The 18,689-nt window shown below is 35.4% G+C and overlaps 1 protein-coding gene across 1 annotated transcript in view; it reads right to left on the reverse strand.

The window, feature by feature from the left end:
* Window positions 1-18,689, reverse strand: part of LOC102916228 (cadherin-10) — a 202,612-nt gene that overhangs the window by 37,573 nt on the left and 146,350 nt on the right. Inside the window, exons 3-5 of the mRNA XM_076551720.1 lie at window positions 17,397-17,691; window positions 15,526-15,645; window positions 14,647-14,814 (exon numbers count right to left, since the gene is read on the reverse strand). Of these exons, the coding sequence (XP_076407835.1) occupies window positions 14,647-14,814; window positions 15,526-15,645; window positions 17,397-17,691 (583 nt within the window). The remainder of the gene's footprint in view (window positions 1-14,646; window positions 14,815-15,525; window positions 15,646-17,396; window positions 17,692-18,689) is intronic.

Here is an 18,689-nt window from a genome sequence, read left to right on the forward strand (position 1 = left end):
TTTATCTCCTTCATTTTTGTTCATTTTTTATTACAGAGATGATAGTGACCAGTGCAGCTTCAAAAACATTTTTTCAAAGTCTGTTTTTCCCTTCAATAGAATAATTTGATTTCCACCTGTAATTCTTTGAGATTTGAAACTGGTTATCTGCCCATTGGCTTCAATGCCTATGAGATTTCCTTCCTCATATTTTCCCCATAATTACTGAAATCTTAGGCACAAGATGTTCTAGATTCTTCTTATAAGTTTCCAGCCCAACACATAAAACATCAACTAGGTATTCATATAATTTTAGTTACCAAAAAATATATTTCTGAAAATTTTGATGAAGTGTGGTGTTCTAGAATCACAGAATCATAATATATAAAATAAATGTTAAAGACAAAAAGAAGATAACTATTTATACTTGAAATAAGTATCTTATAGATCTAAATAAGAATCTAATACATCTTTAACAGGATAATTTCACTAGAAGTAAGTTAATATGTTTCAGCATATCATCTGATATTTCAAATGTATATATTATATATGGGTAATGTCATTCTGCATTATTGGTGAAATTATTAAGGCAACTCCACTTAGTTAAAAGGGAGGTTTATTTTGTGGGGTAACTTACAAGTGAAGGGATAGGTAACAGGGTCTGGGAAAAGTGTAGCGCAGTCCAGCGGTGTTCTCTGGAAAACTGTGTTCGGTCTACCTCCAGCCTCCAGGGTCCAGGAACCAAGAGAGCTCCCCCATCCGGATCTTGAGTCTTCTTGGGTCCTTTCTCAGCCCCACTTTGTAGGGCGTGACTGTTACTGAAGCCTCAAAGGGGGTGGTATTTCCAGGTTAAAGCTGGAACGGCTACCCACTACACTGTATGTGGTGAATATGTGTTGCTCTGATTGGTTGATAAATAAAATTGTTTGGCCCATGGTGAGGCAGAATAAGGTTAGGTGGGACATTCTAACTAGAGAGAGGAAAGAGAAAGAGCAGAGGAGACACTGCCAGCTGTTGCCAGGAGAAGCAAGATGTAAAGTACCAGTAAGCCACAAGCCATGTGGCAAAGTATAGATTTATAGAAATGAGTTAATTTAAGATATAAAAGTTAGCTAGCAAGAAGCCTGCCATGGCCATTGTTTAAAAATAATGTTACCCTGTGTGTTTATTTGGGTCCGAGCTGCTGTGGACTGGGGCAGAACACAGGAAAACTTTCAGCTACAATATATCCTCGAGAAAGGATTTTCAGTGTTATGTTTAACAATGTCATATTTAAGAATATAAATCTAAAAGTTCATACCATACAATGACAGACTAGACAGACTACAAGGAAGCCCTTCAGTCAGCACATTGCTACACGAACACTGAGGGCGTGCCTTGACTTTTAAGCCTCCCTTGCATCCCTGGGATGAAGCCTACTTGATCATGGGAGATAATTGTTTTGATGTGTTCTTGGAGTCTGTTTGCCACTATTTTATTGAGTATTTTTGCATCAATGTTCATGAGGGAGGTTGGTCTGTAGTTCTCTTTCTTTCTTGTATCCTCATTTGGTTTAGGAATCAGGGTAATTGTAGCCTCCTAGAAGGAGTTTGGTAATGTTCCTTCTGTTTCTATTGTGTGGAACAATTTAAAGAGTACTTGTATGAACTCTTCTTTGAAGATCTGGTAGAATTCTGCACTGAAACCATCTGGTCCTCTGTGTGACTACAGAATAATTTTGTTTGGTTTGATATTTATCATCTATATTTCACTGTGGTCTATACTAGATATAGACCCAAAATGGAGCCAAATTTCTAAGCACTCTTATTAAATAAAGAACATGGAGCCAAATATAGGGGTGAAAGCCTTAGAGATCAGGGAAATAGTGAGAGCCACCAACCAACTTACCTCACCAGCTCTGTAGCTTCCAAAATGTCATGACTTCCTGTCTACCCAGGCTTTTATTGCCTTGCTGTTCTGCCCTCTAATTGGCTCTTAGCCCAGCTACCTCACTTCCTGTTACTTCCTATCTGTATAGACCTCCAGGTTTCTATGGTTGGTACTGGGATTAAAGGCATGTGTCACCTTGCTTGGCTGTTCCCTAGTGTGACCTTGAACCCACAGAGACCCTACCTGCAAAGTGATCAGATTAAGGGTGTGTGTTACCACGGACTGACTTGTGTTTACTTAAAATGGCTTGCTATTTCCTCTGATCTCCAGGAAAACTTTATTTATTAACATACAAATAAAATATCACCACATTTCAGCACAGATAAAGTATCACCACACTAAAAACAATGATCACACCAAAGAAGACCAGGAGGCTTTAGCTCTACCAAAGAACTATAGGCAACTGAAGAAATTTAGGAACAGAAGAGATGGCTATCCCTGAGAAAAGTACAGCATTTGTGCCCAGTGCCAAATAATCAACTCTGAATATATACATCCAGGTAGAATTATATGGACCAAAGTGTTCATAGTTAGGAATAATATGCCTATATATATATATATATATATATATATATATATATATATATGTGTGTGTGTGTGTGTGTGTGTGTGTATGTGTGTGTGTGTATGTGTGTGTGTATGTGTGTGTATGTATGCATGTAATAACAATTAGTGAAAAAATAAAGGAGGCCATGAAATTGAAGGAGAGGCAGGATGGGTATATGGGACAGTTTGGAGGGAGGGAAGGAGAGGGAGAAATGTAATTAAATTATAATCTTAAAAAAAATTTACTGAAGCTGAAAATAGCAGATGGATCAACATAATATTAATAGCAGCTGGCAAGAGAGTAAGTGAGCTAGAGGATAAATAAAATTAATATATTACTTAGAGGTTCACAAAAGGGAATGGATTCGACTGTCAGTGGGATTTTTTAAAAGCAAGTTAGAAAATTAGCAATGTCATGAAAATTTGATGATAAAATTATTTTGGCCCTTGAATGTTTACTCTAACCAACATATTAATTAAATTCATATTCCCAAGAAAGATAGTTTCATATTCAGCCAATTACTTTTGGATGTATTTCATGAAAACAAAGGGCTAAATGAAGATCCATGGGTCCAAGGAATGCATGAACACACTATCTACAAAGAAGAGAGAAACTGCCCAAGATTTTCCCATCTATAGAAATTCACAGAGATTACCCAACCTAAGTTAGAAAAGCCATGCCAAGGTTCTAGGACTGCTACTGTGGATCTGACCTGCTAAGTGACGAAAATGAAACAGCAGCTCTCAAGTTGGAGCAGAGGTACCCATGGCATGAAAATACCAGGAAATAACAAGAATACATACTTTAGAGACCTGTATATTAGCCCCACATGCTCTTAAATGAGGAACAATTTAAAAATATTGTCTGTAAGGATTCAAACTGAGAAAGATGAAACCCGGAGAGGGCATGAATTCATTTCACTAAGATGAATTTAAGTTTTTTTTTTTTTCCCTTGAGGAGTTTGGAAAGATGGCTCCATGGGTAAGACCACTTAATGAGCAAGCCTGAAGACTTGGGTATGAGAGTTGGAGGCATAAAGTTCACTGGAACATTTTGTCTGTCATTCTAGCTTCAAGCTCAGAGAGAACCCATGGCATAGAATAAATAAAGAATCACAGCAGGGCACCCCCAACCTATGTTGACCTCCTTGCAAGCAGAGTTCCATCTGTACACAGATATGTACATGTATCCTTATCCCTTACATGCTTTTTCAAGTGTACACACACACACACACACACACACACACACACACACACACACACACACATTTTTCTTATGATATTAGGTTGTAGGAGCCCAAATGGGATGAGAGAAGAGTGCAAGAGAGAGAGAGAAAGACAGAGAAGGGGGAGAGGAGAAATGAGGCTGTGTGTTCCCAGTTCCACTGATTTTAATTTCATGTGGGTTTCATTGGGGGTATGTCTCTGAGACTTTGTCCTACATTTTTATTTTCAGCTTGAATTTCTTTGATTGCTTAACGGCATATGCTTAGACCCAAAAGTCTGTTCACTTTTTAACTTGTTGTTATATGTCTGTTCAAGTACTGAAAATTATCAGTTCATTTCTTTGTTAGTATAGAGAAATTTTCATTACAAGTTTTGATATTGTTGGGGTAGTGTTTATCGTGCTAATTTTTAGTAGCTTCAACAATGTAAGCAGGAAAGGGCATATGCTTAATTGGTTTACAATGAACCAGATTATTCTGAATTTGTTGATATATTGATTATCAGTCCTCTGCTTTAGCGACTTTTTAGAAAGTATTTATATAAATAAATATGCAGATACATTAATTTTCTTGAAACACTTAAATGAAATTGTTTTCAAAGTGTTCCAGAGTTTTCTGAAAAATCATGACCGAGCTCATTCATCAAAATAGTATGGATTTAGTTCTGACAAATAAACCAAAGAATTTCATAAGAAGATACATATGTTTTCAAACATTCCTCATCATGGCCTTTTTGAATGTCATTAGTTGTTTACACACTGGGAGCATTTTTATTCAGTAATCTCTATACAAAACTTTAGAATGCTTTCTTTGGAATTACACTTTGCTCAGACCCAATATTAGGTCAAACTTTATTTGGCCTGTTTCAAATTTTCAAAGTTCATTTTTATGTTCTAAACATGTGAAAGGGTGATTCATTAACACTCTACTATTTATTGCCTAGTTGCTTATGCTGAACACAAATATCCCATTTGTCACGCAAACTGATACTGCTTTAATCGAGAGCCAGTCTGTTCTCCTTCCTGGGGTAATTTCCACGAAAGTCATGAGGCAGAGAACTGGAGAGAAGCACAGATTCTTATGTACACACTGACAAAGGCAAAGGCATACAGCCCTGGCACCCATCTCTTTTCATTTCTTTTTAAAGTCCTCTATTTGCATGCTACTTATTTTTTATCTTACAGTTGATGGAGCTTTAATTATGCGGCAAGCTTTCCTATCAATTCCAATTTATAGTTGTTTGAAATTCATTCCCAGGTGTCAGATTGAATCATCTGCTTCTCTTTTAATGATTAGAGCACATAAATATTTCTTCCTGGTAAACATGCTCCTCCCTTGGTTGTCCGCTTAAGCACCTGGGCCTGGATGTGAGAACTTGTGCAAGCAAAAGCCTAGCGGTGATGTTGCAAAGAGGCATTCCCAAGAATGGAGCAACCCATGTGGTAAGTTGCGTAAGAGGACTTCCAAAGTGATACTGAAAACCTCACATGACACCTGAATTGTCATTATCAAAGATTTCAGACAGCTTTGAAGTATTCCTGGGTCTTTCGTTTTTGGGATTGATAGTCCAGTTCATGTGCCCTACCCTGCACTCAAGTAACAAGGTTTCTATATTGCAGCATTGAAAATTTTGCTAGTAAATTTGTTACTGGATTTTTGCAGTAAAATTAGAAATAATTGGCAGTTCAATTTAAGTAAGGGACTTTGGGGATAGCATAGTCAAACTAAGAGATGTGACAGGTGACATCCTTTAGAACAACAAAAGAAATGCCAGAAATCAACCTGAAGAGGAACAAGGGCAAATTGCTTTTCTCCAGGTTTTGAGCTTAACGACAAATAGCTGCTATTTTGTTTTGTTGCTAACAAAAAAATGAGGTTGAAAGAGATAATTTTTCTTTATCCTTTGTTCTCTGTCCTTGTTGCTATCACATTTACATAAGAACTTTCTACTTTCCAAGGTAGAGATTTTTCAAAATGCTCCACATATACGAATCAACAAAATAATTTAACATTAGTTTAATTTTTTATTTGCTTTGTATGTAATCTTATTGCAACATCTCAGTGCTGTATAATAATCTCAAACAATACTTGCTTTAAGAAAAATGACACAATTATGCACGTTTATAAAGCATTCTATTGTATAATGCTCAAAAGATGTTTTTTAATGAGCTTAACAGGAAGAAATTAAAAACAAGATAAAGCTCCTTGGAGGCAATGCGGAGTAGTTAAGGAAATTATGCAGTGCTAAATGGGCGTTTAGGAGAAAGCAGAGGAGACTTCAAAGTCACACTGGAGACTGACAAACTGCTAAGGCTTCCGAATTGAAGACTTTCACCAGAGGAGACAGAAAACTAAATCTGTGAGCACCAGAGACAGGATCACTGCCTTAGTTTGGGGCATTTAAGTAAAATTAGAGTAAAAAGCCATGCTCGATAGTTTATTTATTTATTTTTTTTCCATTGGGGAAGGCATCGTGACAAAGCAACCATTGATCTCCGAGTCTATACAATCTATCATGGCATCTGTTTGAAAATGTCTGCCAGCATATTGTATCAATACACAGAACTGCAACACACAGAAACACAAAGGAATGTAAGATTGCGGTGGGTAGGATAAACCTTGAGTTAATTAGCCATAAATGGAGGACTGCATTGTACTTACTGTGCAGTCCGTTTACGTTTCACCTGAAATTTAACTGTATTAAAAACTCCTTAAGAATGGCCTAAACATATTTGTACAGCAAATACTTATTCCACTACTGTGGGTATTGTCAAAGTTTATTCTGTAAGACAGCTGAAAACAGGGTCTCTGATTCCCATTATGACATATGATAAATGCATATGATAATTGCTATGAGGCAAATTCCACGGGAATAACTAGGGTAGTCCAGAGAGACATGGCTTTCCACACGATTCCACTTAAATAATTGCATTATTTCATCACACATGAAAATGGAATCATTCCCCAGGTTCTGCCAAACTAAACATGCAAGTTTACTGACATTTTACATGGTCATTCATTTAAATGACACATCTTCGACTCATATTTCTCCAGCCTTTATATATCTACAATCCACAATTTCTACAACATAAAAATTCAACTTGAAATCCATCACTGTCCCTCCCTCCATCTGTCCCTGCTTGGATCCCTCCCTCTTTTCCCTTCTTTCCCCAAACAAGCTTTTTTCTAGAAAGCTTCAAAAGCTTCAAAGTACCTTTTTTATTGGTACCTTTGCCTTTTATCCCTCAAATCTTTTCTTGACCTGGTTACTCACTCCTGTGAATCACACACTTAGAGACGCTGTGATCTCACTTCCCTCCTCCCTACAGCATTACTTCAGACACAAATCCAGTCCCGTTGAACCCTGGGGGCCAGCGAAGTCAAACTGCACACCTTGCATTGAATGCCACCTTTGTTTAGTCGGTCTTCCCTCACAATGACAACAACAATGACAATCCTTAATGTCTTTTGCTTTTCTGCTTGGAATTTTTTTGGTATATGTTAGAAGTTGGTCTCTTGCCTGAATGTCCCATACTTAAAATAAATTATCATCTTGTGCTTTTAGCATTAATCAAAATATAGCACCCATGTTTTATTAATCTCCATTTGTGTATACTCCATGTTTGCACTAATATGTGTGGATATTCATAACATAAATGTATTTTAAATTTATGTGCATGTGTCTGAACCTTCTTGTAGGAGCCATGGAGGCCTTCCTCTTGAGCTAGATCAGAACCTTTTGAACTAGATTCACAGGCATTTGTGAGCTACTACGTGGATACTAGGAAGTGAAACCTGGGTCCTCAGAAAGAAGAGCAAGCTATCTTAATCACTGAGCAGTCTCTCCAGCAAGAAAAGTTCTAAGAGGAATTATGCTAAGAAAAAAAAATACACAATAGTAAAGTAAGTAAATATGAGAGATGAGAAAGATATTGCACCAAAATGCAAATAACTTAAAGCAGTGTCCTGTGTCACATTTCAGAATTTAAGATTATTTTAATTATTAACATTTTCTACATTTATCTTGGTAGGCAACCAAGGTCTATACACAGTAGGACTTTAGGTCACATTTACTAAATCAAAGGCTTTCCTGGAATTATTTCTCTGAATTTTTGAACAAGTGCTTAGGAAATGGGGGAAGGGAGGTATTTGGAATTATTTTAGTGTGTACAATTAAAATCACATTCAATGTGAGGAATACAACTACAGTACTTTTCATATAGGTATATTTCTATTTCCCAGATAATAAAAGAGAGAAAAGAGACCTTTTAAGCTTCATTTTTTTCTTTCTTAAGTTGAAGTATCTTGCTGAGGACACACCTGACAGTTGTTCTTGTTGAAAAACTACTTGATAACTTTAAATATGCAGATTCGCCTGGGGCTGACATTACCTTGGGATCCTTACTAGAGGAGAGGTTGACTCTATTTACAAAGTGAAAAGCAGCGCTTATTAAATCAAATCTCTCTTGTACCAGGCAGGCATTGTGTCAGTCACACAGCTCAGTGGTGTACGTGCCTTAAATCCCTATGTACATTATAGGAAAGTTCTTTGTACCTTTGTACTTTGTCTTGTACATACTTGTTCTATCAGCCCAAGGAATATGGCAAACCCAGGGATGGTTTCATCATTTCGTGTCTATAGCATCAGAGAATCACCACCAACAAAAGCTCAATTTCCTTTTTCTGTCTAAAGGAGTTCACACAATTCTCAGTGCCATGCATGAAACTGACTACATAATTCATAAATAAAACATGGAGTCAGGGATTTAATTAAAGGTAAAATGAACAAAAGAAGTTATAGAATATTTCTGTTATACCAGTGGTGAAATGTCATTAGAAGTATCAAATTTAATTACAAATTAAGTGCCTTTTAAATATTTTTTATATCCCAAAAGTAGTACCATTGGTCAAGTAACATTAGTTTAACAATCAAGTAATATTAGCTTACAAATTTCAATTTTTCAAATCATAAAATGGGTGCTCAATTACAATATTCACCTCATATAGATGTTGTAAAGATTAAATGACTTTGCATTTCTAAAATTCAGTGTAAGCTATAATAATGCACTTTGTAATTATTTTATACTGCCACTCTTTTATTTTGAACAAAACATTTAATACACATTTAAATTATTGAGCTAACATCAGTCAATAAAGAGAATTCATATAAAACACACAAGCATGCTTTCTATTAAACCATTTTTAGGCTCTGAGTGGTTCTGTTACCAATTGTTATTGCTTTTCAATTTTCTATTGTTGTGTATAGTCTTTAGAAATAGCCAGAACAGAATTATAAATAATGGTATTGAAATCTTCACAATTATGAGCTGTGTTAAATTCTGTTGCACTTCTGAAAATATCTTCTATTAATAGCTTATCTAAATAAAAACTTCCCTCTAAGATACTCTGCAGCATATTTCTGAACTAACATTAATCAAATAAGGGAGAAAAGTTACTTCGCTACCTATTCCCAGTAACTTGTAGTGAAAAGTGGAGCAGAGTATAATTAATTTAATCATGTGAATGTATTTATCATAGACTAGAATTTCATGTAATAAAAACATTATTTCTTATTAACCTGAGGTTGTTTATCTGTATCTATAGGCATCATACCCCACAAACAAAGGGGTCTTGCAATTATGTCTCCAGGAGTTCACAGTTCTCCCTCCTTATAAGCCTTAGCTAAACTGATATGACATAAATTTATATGGTAGTAGTCCTTGATTTATCAGTGTAAAATGTGTGCTAAAATACCCATGATTCAGTTCTATGTGAATGTGAAAGACAGCATGGTTTTGCGAAGCCTCAGTTCCTAAAATCCTGTAATCATCATTAATAAGAATGTAAAAGTATGCTCCTTCTTCATCTTTTGTCTGCGTGGTCCTTGTGAGTAGAGACTCTAACTCTTTTTGAGTTACATGGAGGTAGTTATTTGCAGCCCATCATATGAAGGTTGGTATTTTTCATCTTCATCTTGCTTTCAACCAGAGTCTCTCAACACCCTCCTGGCATATCTAGTCCCTTCAAAAACTGTATCCAAGTCATAGACCACATACAAATCACTTAAGAAAACTATCAGTCTCTAGTATCCAATCCTGCTTTCTGCTGCTAGCCCCCATGTAATGTATTGGAAAGGATTAAAACATGCCCATTCTTTAGTACTGAAGAAGATGAGCCTGACCCCATAGATTGGATATCCCTGCCTACTGACTCTGGGCTGCAGGAAAATCAATATTGCATTTTTACAAAGGTGTCTGTTTATATAAAATCCCATTCAGAAACAAATCCTCTTGTCTCAATTTTTTTTCTAGTCCCTTCAATGAACAGGTTCCTGCTATTTAATCTAAAAATCTAGTTTCTTCTTAAAAATTTAGCGGAAAGAAGAAAAGGAGGAAGTGGAGTGGATCTGGGGGGGAAGGGAGGGTGGAGGGGAGGATGCGAGGAGTGGAGGGAGGGAAAACTGTGCTGGGGATGCATCATGTGAGAGAAGAATCTATTTTCAATAAAAATAAAAAATAGGGCACAATAAAGGAAACATAATAAGCAGGGCTAGCATAGTCAAATGTGAAGTAGGTATGTTAGGTTTAATGTACAAAAATGAAACACAACTTAAGTCAAGGAACAACTTTCCTGAATTTTTCACGAGTTGAAAACAGTTGCTCTACAGTCCTCACTAATCTGAGTGTTAATTGGCATGTGTAAGGCTAGTGTGTTTTTATTGCTGTCCTAACGGCTGGGCATCTCTCCAGGTTTCCTGTGTCTTCATTGTAGCTTCATTTGGACATAAATGGACGGCAGCTTTCACTCTGAGAAGAATGCAGGATTAGCAGCATAAGGAAAAACGAAGGGAGGAAATCACTATGTGTGTGGAATTTGTGTCAGGTTACTATGACTCCTAAGGGCACTTGGGTATTCTGTCTTTCAGTTGCAATGCTGTAAGAAATAACTAATGCTCATGGTCAAAATGAGGTCTCAAGAAACCAAAGAGCCAAATTTGTGCATTTTCACTTTCTGAAGTTACGTGGTGATCCATTGAGAAATAGTTTCATATAAAAGAATTTGTGATCTTGTTTAAAAAAAAATGTGATACATTTGTTAAATATTGAATTTGTTTCATAAAACTTGAAAGAGGTTTTAAGTGTGCTCTGACTTCCATATTTAATGTCGGCAAAGTATCACTTACACAAACATTAGTGAACACAGGAGTATACCAACTACTAATGAATCAATCCTGCAGAGACACTGAATTATTTAGTCCTATTTCATCACTCTATGAGGAATACACTATGACCCAGCATTACTGACAATAATGAAAAAATATAGAGCTCATTTTAATTCACCACAGTAGAAAGCTACTAAGTGAATTCCACCCCCGAGACTCCTGCAGGGTCTGTTGTTGCGCTGTCCAGGAAGCCAGCCACCCCACAAGTGAGGAACCCTCCCCGGGTCATGGACTGGAAATGTAGTTAAACCTAAACTGATTAAATGTAAGTGGAGCAGGGTTCATGTAAGACACAGAGGGAAAACAATTTTACATCTCTGAGTAACTGTTATACTCCTATTCTTTAAAGATAATATTAAAGAAAATAATGTATTTAAAATAAATTTCTCATCCTTTAAACATGACAAATAGAATTTTTTGAAGAGGAAATGCAGGGGTAGTGGATCTCGGAGAAGGAGAAGGTGGGGCTGAGCTATGAATAGAAGGAGGGGAAACAGTTTGTGATGAATTGTATGAGAGAATAATCTATATTTGATTAAAAAGAAAACTAATATGGTAAACATTTTTTGGTTTGTGTTATAATTTCTACTATGCAACGTTTGCTGTTTTTTTTCTTGTTTTATACATTGCGGAAAATAATAAGGCAGTAAAGTGTATATATAACACATATTTCAGTTTTGAGACTTCAATGATGTGTTTTTTATGCATGTGTTCGTAGAACAGTACTTGCAAAATGGTAGATATCAAATCAAATGATATTAGACACTAAAAATCAGTTTTCACATCTTAGATGTCCTATACTTCTGTGCTACCAAATAATAGCCTGTATTTTTGCTGTAAGTGTCCTTAATAGATACATTGTGAAGATTCATAAAATAAAAATAATCAATTAATTATATGTTCCTTTATAATTTAAAATAACAATGTAGGTTACAGGGTATATTGAAAAAATTTAAAATTTTAAAATCTATTGTGCAATACATCAGAAATTAGACATTGAGATCAAAACATCTTTGTTGCTATTACCAGTGTGGTATTAATGTGTATGTAATCTTGAATAAAATGCTGAATGGATATTATTATTTTTTTTTTTTTTTTTTTTTTTTTTTTTTTTTTTTTTTGGTTTTTTTCGAGACAGGGTTTCTCTTGTGTAGCTTTGCGCCTTTCCTGGAACTCACTTGGTAGCCCAGGCTGGCCTCGAACTCACAGAGATCCGCCTGGCTCTGCCTCCCGAGTGCTGGGATTAAAGGCGTGCGCCACCACCGCCCGGCCTGAATGGATATTATAATACTGAGTAATCACAATTCAGTAAAATACACCAATAAATAATATGGTGTCTAGTAAAATTTTTCTTTTAAAAATTAAGTGTATGCTGCCTTTTTCCTGCTCCTATTAATTAATATCATGACAATTATTGTTGCCATATTACTGTGTTATATTTTGTGTAATAAGCCTAAATTATGCCAATCATGAATTTTAATTAGATAAAGTCAAATAAACGCTTATTAAATGAAGGACTTAAAAGGGAAAACAGATTGAAATAAAGGTTCATTGATAATTTTTAGCTTTAAAATGTTTTTTTTCCATTCAATTAGAATCTATCAATTACTTTATTGAATGTTCCACTCAGAAACAAATTTCATTTACAATTGCTAAGAACTTTAAATATAATACTACTCCAGATTGACATATATTCTTGGAAAAAAATCTTTTCAGTATTCATTTTGTTCTTTTCAGGTGATGGAATTAATTAGACATGGTTCATTTCCCTCAATTTGCATGTTCATTCTCTTAGACTTATTTATTTTATTTTGTGTGTGAGGTTTACTCTGCATGTATGTATGTACAACACATGCATGCCTGGTGCTCTCAGAGGCTGGAAGAAGGCAACAGACCCCTGAGGCTGGAATCATGGATTGTTATGAGCCACCCTGGAGGTGCTGGAACCCAAGCCCAGATGATCTGTAAGAACAATAAGTGCTCTTAGTGGCTGAGCCATCTCTCCAGCTCTACCTGTTCATCCTCTTGATAAAAGACTCACGATGAAAGGTCAAGAATACACGTGAAATTAAAATTTTACATGGTATTAAATTGTGTGCCTATTATTAAAATGTTCATAGTGATATTAAAGTTTACATTAGGTTTCCTCTTCCTTGATAAACAAAACAAAACCATCACTCCAAAAAACCCCTCTCTGTTTGGCATGTAATTTAAATGGCTAAAAGTAATCTATATATATGGTACAAACATCCAAGTGTGAAAGCAAGCATGTATGCACACACACACACACACACACACAATACACACAGACCTATGGCAAGCAAGTTCAAATAATTCTATCTGATTTCATAATTCTTCCACAGACACAATTTTAAACAAATTAATCCTAATCATGAACTTCTGACAAGAAAATGTAAGTTAACAGTACAGAAAGGATTACAACCCTTCTTATAAAGAGTAAAATTATAGTACAATATCATAATCATTTCCAAGTCATAATTTTGTATAAAGTTACAAATATCATAAAAATATTTTATAATTCAAAATTTATTTTATCATGAAGAGACTAAAGCTGAAGTTAAAAAGTAAAATGCAATCAACCTTGATGCTGCTGTCCAGAAATTGATGAAAATTAAGAATCGAGATCAGGATCAGCCCTACAAACATATACATGTAGGCTACAGTGAATGGATCAGCAGGTTATACTCACATGTTGAGTACACTATATATATTTGTGTGTGTGTGTGTGTGTGTGTGTGTGTGTGTGTGTGTGTGTGAGTGCGTGTGTGTGTGTGTGTGTGTGTGTGTGTGTGTGTGTGTGTATGTGTGAAAACAATGGTTAAAGAAGTAGAAACATTGAATTTAGGGCTTGTTGGACATGGCAGGGTAGGACAAAGGTGCGGAAGAGGGAGAAATGATGTGATTAAATTAGCAAATTTTTTAAAATTACAAATAATAGAACAGAGGTTACACTGTGTTGTGCTTTTCATGGTTGATTCATTACAACTCTAAATTCTGTTTGAAATGGAGAACTTAGTGAAGGAACAGAAGGATGCCAGCAGAATGCTGAGCGTTCAGGAGTGTCAATGGCATCAGGTCTATGTGGCACACATATAATCTACCACGTTTTCAAAGGAAAAGAGAATAAATAGGTGCATTATGCATGCACTGTATGGTCAGGAGATTATGCTTCTTAACTGATTCTTAATTGATTCTGGAAATTTGGAAAATTAATTAACGTTGGATTTATCTATATGTGGATGAGGAAAACCTCCCCACACATAGTGATAGCAAATGTAGTTTAAGTTCTGGTTTCATTGGCATTTATAGTAGAGCCTTTATAATTAGCTATTTTATTAAAATCTTATCTTCAAGGTAGGACCTTCCTTATTACTACTTAAGAATAGAAAAGATATTCATTGTAAATTATTAGCTTTTTAAAATGAGCATATTCCTTTTGCTGGATTAAGCAGTTATTAGGTAATTGTTACACACTCTGTGTGTGTGTATGCATATGTGTATGTGTGTGCATGTGTGTGAGAAAGAGAGAGAGATAGAGAGGTAGGGGAGATTCAGAGTCTCCATTTCTGTAAGAGATATTGCTAAAATAAGTAATTTTACCTTTTGCTGGAAATTTTGTAGTAAATTATTACTATCTGTTTATTAGCTAATTGGCAACTTCTTAAACCATCCTTTTCACTCTAGATCTTATGCTCTACAGAATGATCATCAAAGGGCACTTACTCTGAGGGAAGCGAGGTGGGTTGTCATTGACATCTGTCAGTGTGATGTTCACTGTGGTGGTTCCGGATAAACCCCCCATCTGGCCACCCATGTCCTTGGCCTGGATGACCACCTGGTACTGTTCCCTATTCTCTCGGTTCATGTTTGGTAGAGCCGTCCGGATGATACCTTTGAGAAAATACAAATGCTGTGTTACTCTATTATGTGGCAGCTGCCAATTTAATCAAGTATCACACACACACACACACACACACACACACACACACACACACACACACATATATGCTAATTATATAGCTAAATTATGAAGCTAATTTCATACAAATATTTAAAGTTCATTTTATTTGCTATCTCCTAGTAATATCATATGCACTATAGTGATCTAAACTTACAAATAAAGCCCAAGTTACATTTCTGTTAGTTCAATCAATTATTGACTTGAATTTTACAAGAATCAGACTGAGGATATGTCAAAGTGAGGCCTGGTTTTAATGTGCAAACTCCAAATAATGACAGCAAGGTCCCGCCAATTCAACTCTAGTGGGCAAAACAGCAGGGTTTCTGGGATTTACTGGCCAGGCTGTCTAGACAAATTTTTAGGGTTCAGGGGCAGTGGAAGACCTTGTCTTAAAAATCAACATGTGTATCTATTGAAAAGTACACTTCATGGCCCAGGCTGGCCTCCAAATATATCTGCATAGATGTACATACATGTCCTTACACACATGAACACACACAGAGGGAAAAAAAAAATCAAGTATGGCACTGTTACTCTTCTCTGTGCACCAATGCTTAGGTTTTATCTTTGTTCTCCCATTTATACTTGCAAAGATTACAAACATGGTAACTTCAGCGAACCCCCCATACATCGTTTCTGACCTGTTTCTGGCTCCACAGAGAAATAAGGCTGCCCTTGAAGTATGCTGTAAATGACTCTGGCGCTGTTCCCGTATGAAGGGTCGTCAGCATCTGTAGCCGTGACTTGCACCACAGAAGTACCTGAAGTATCCAAACTCAGCTTAGTTCTGCACAGTACCAGAAGGAGGAGCAAAAGTGCTGGTTTTCATTGAAGACTTGAGTGATTTGGGGCTTTAAAAATGATCACTTTAAGAAACTAAACAGTTGGATGATAGATACAGATAAAGGTATATAGTGTTGCAAATGAATCTTGAGTTCAACTTAACAATATGTATTTAGCCAAAAGATGCGTGCTTGTGCACAAAGTAGATAACGCTTCAGTATTTCAGAATGTAACAAGCACGGTCCCTTTACAAATGGTGAGGTCTGATATTAAAATGAATTTTTGTATAATAGGCTTGTTTTGTGTAAAGGGCACATCTAACTCTCAAAGGAGTAGGTATATTCTTTCTCCCTCTGCACTAATTAACTCTAAAAATAATCAACATCTGCTCTAGAATACAATTTTATGAATAGATTGAATTCCAAATTTATAAACAATCCAAGATGACCCTATGTTCCCAGAACTCCTAAGATCTGTCTAATAGAGTTCACGTTATCTATAAGGGCTTTATACTTGGTGATTGCCCAGGGTCCTTGGGGTTTAGCAAAGTGTAATAACACTCCCAGAACAAATGTTTTGTGAAATGTATGAGTTTGATAGTTACTATTAAAATACCAATACTTGCTATTTAAAAAATGCTTTTATTAATTTAAACAAGTTCATACACATTCGGGAAGTTTGATTTTCTATAAACCAAATATATACTAAAAATATTATCAAACACTCTTGGGGTTTGACTATATTATCATTAACTATTTAGTGAAAATCAAGCATTTTCATTTTTCTCATCCATATATCACATTTGATAACATTAAAATACATTCCATTATCTTAAATATTATAGTTTTCCTTTTATTTTATATATTTCACAATTCAATGCTGTTTTTCTGTACAAAATTATTGTATGTTGTTTCAGTGTATATATTTAAATATGAGACTATAATAGCATAATTTTAATATGTAAATGTTAAAATACAAAGGAATTTCAATATTTAAGAAAACAGAAGACAATCAAGGCTTTTATTTGAATATGTAAGTAATCTAAACAAAGGCTTTTGATAAACTGTGATGAGTATTCATACATGAAACCATATCTTACCACTGGTACTCATGCTTTACCAGTCTATGGTCTGTAGTTCTATGTCTCTAATGGTATATAGTTGGAGGACTGAAAATGCTTTTAAAGTAAATTTCTGTTGAACATGTATAGAAATTAGACCTTGGTGCTTTTTATAAACAATATAGTATAGCAACTATTAAGATAATAACAGGTTTGCTGAGAATAAGCAGGAGGGCATGCATCAGCATATGCCCATACTCTGTCACTTAAGGGACTGAATATTCAGTATCTATAAGGGGTCCAAGATTTGGCCTCTTGTGGACAGCAAGAAACAATTCTAATCCTAAAACATATGTCTTCAGGATCTGACATGCTTACCACAAAAGTTCATATGACAAAGTGTCATTTTAGTCTTTTCTACTGAAATTTAGTGGTACTTTCTTAATTTGCGGGGAGGTCCACCAGGAAGCAGTCAAGATTTACAAATTCACATGACATGTAAAATTATTAATAACTCTTTTCTGACTCATTGCTTCTGTATTCAAATATATATGTATTTTAGCTAGGAAATAAAAATTGATTTAAATTAATTAAATACAATATTACAAGAATTATTTGAAATTACTTTCATCCTTTCCATACCATCACAAATATTGTAACTGCACTTACCTACAACGGACATTTCAGGAACACTAGCTGTATAAATTTCTTCTGGGAATGTTGGCTCATTGTCATTGATATCATGGATTTTGATCACAAATTCAGACTCTGGTTCTACTGGCCTCAGAGTTCTTCTGTTAATAGCTTGTGCACGTAGAGTATAAAAGGCCTTTTCCTCCCTATCAATTCGTCTTGTGGCATGAATATCACCTGTTTTTTCATCAATAATAAAAAGAGTACCAGCTCCATCTCCAGATAAAATATATTTGAGCGATCCATCTCCTTTATCTTGGTCTGAATGAAGCTAGAGGAAATAAAAAGGAGCATATCCATGATGATGTTTAAAGGTGTACAGGGGTAAAAGAATTCAAAGATAGTCCTTTAAATCCCATCACAAATAATGGCCTCAGTAATCTCAGTCCTATGGATCAGAATTGAGTAACTATCAATTCAATCACACTCAAGCACCACAAAGATCTGTTCATTTAGCATGGTGATTTTTTATTCTAAACAGATAAACAACTTAACTCTCCCAAGTTAAAATAAGCTCCCTCTTTCCACCTGGTATATAACCATTTTTATGAACAAATAGCCCCTAATAAAGACATCAGCCATGAGGTTATAAACAATATATTTTCAACTCTTTCTAGAAATGGAAGGTTGTTTTACTCTCACCTTGTACAGGGAATTCAGCTTTTACCAACTTATTATATGTTGTATTTCTGCTTGGTAAGTATTAACATCTTAGGATTTCTAACTCTTTCAAGCAGACAAGAGATAGACTCCAAATGTGGGAATAATAAACATAATAATTGGTTTCATATAAAAGGTGCCAACTAACATGCAAATATTTGTATGTCTTAGAATACTGATACATATACATATATGTATGTAACATTGATACATGTACTAAAGAATGAATAAATAAATAAATAAACCATAACATAAAATATGCCCTAACATTGTACCTTGTCAAAATACCTTTTTGAAATCTGCAAAGGACAAAAGAATTCAAGACAAGACTGTGACTGTTTTTCCTGTGTCTATAGCAAAACCACACCCAAACTTTGAGAATTATTTTATCTTATGAAGAGTTATAGTTTGGATCATGTGCACATATCCTAGTGTGCACGTTGCTGAAGCTAAACTCTGGGACCAGGAACTTATGTGTATTGGGAAAATTCTACCTGTACTGTTTTTCAAAGATATCCCTAAAGGAAGCCATCCAGGCTTGTGGATGCATGGATTAGTAACTTCAGACTTTGGGAGAATGAACTGGAAATCATTCCAGGACTAATAAGT

This window comes from Peromyscus maniculatus, chromosome 15 (genome assembly GCF_049852395.1).
Source record: "Peromyscus maniculatus bairdii isolate BWxNUB_F1_BW_parent chromosome 15, HU_Pman_BW_mat_3.1, whole genome shotgun sequence".
Taxonomy (NCBI): Eukaryota; Metazoa; Chordata; class Mammalia; order Rodentia; family Cricetidae; genus Peromyscus; species Peromyscus maniculatus.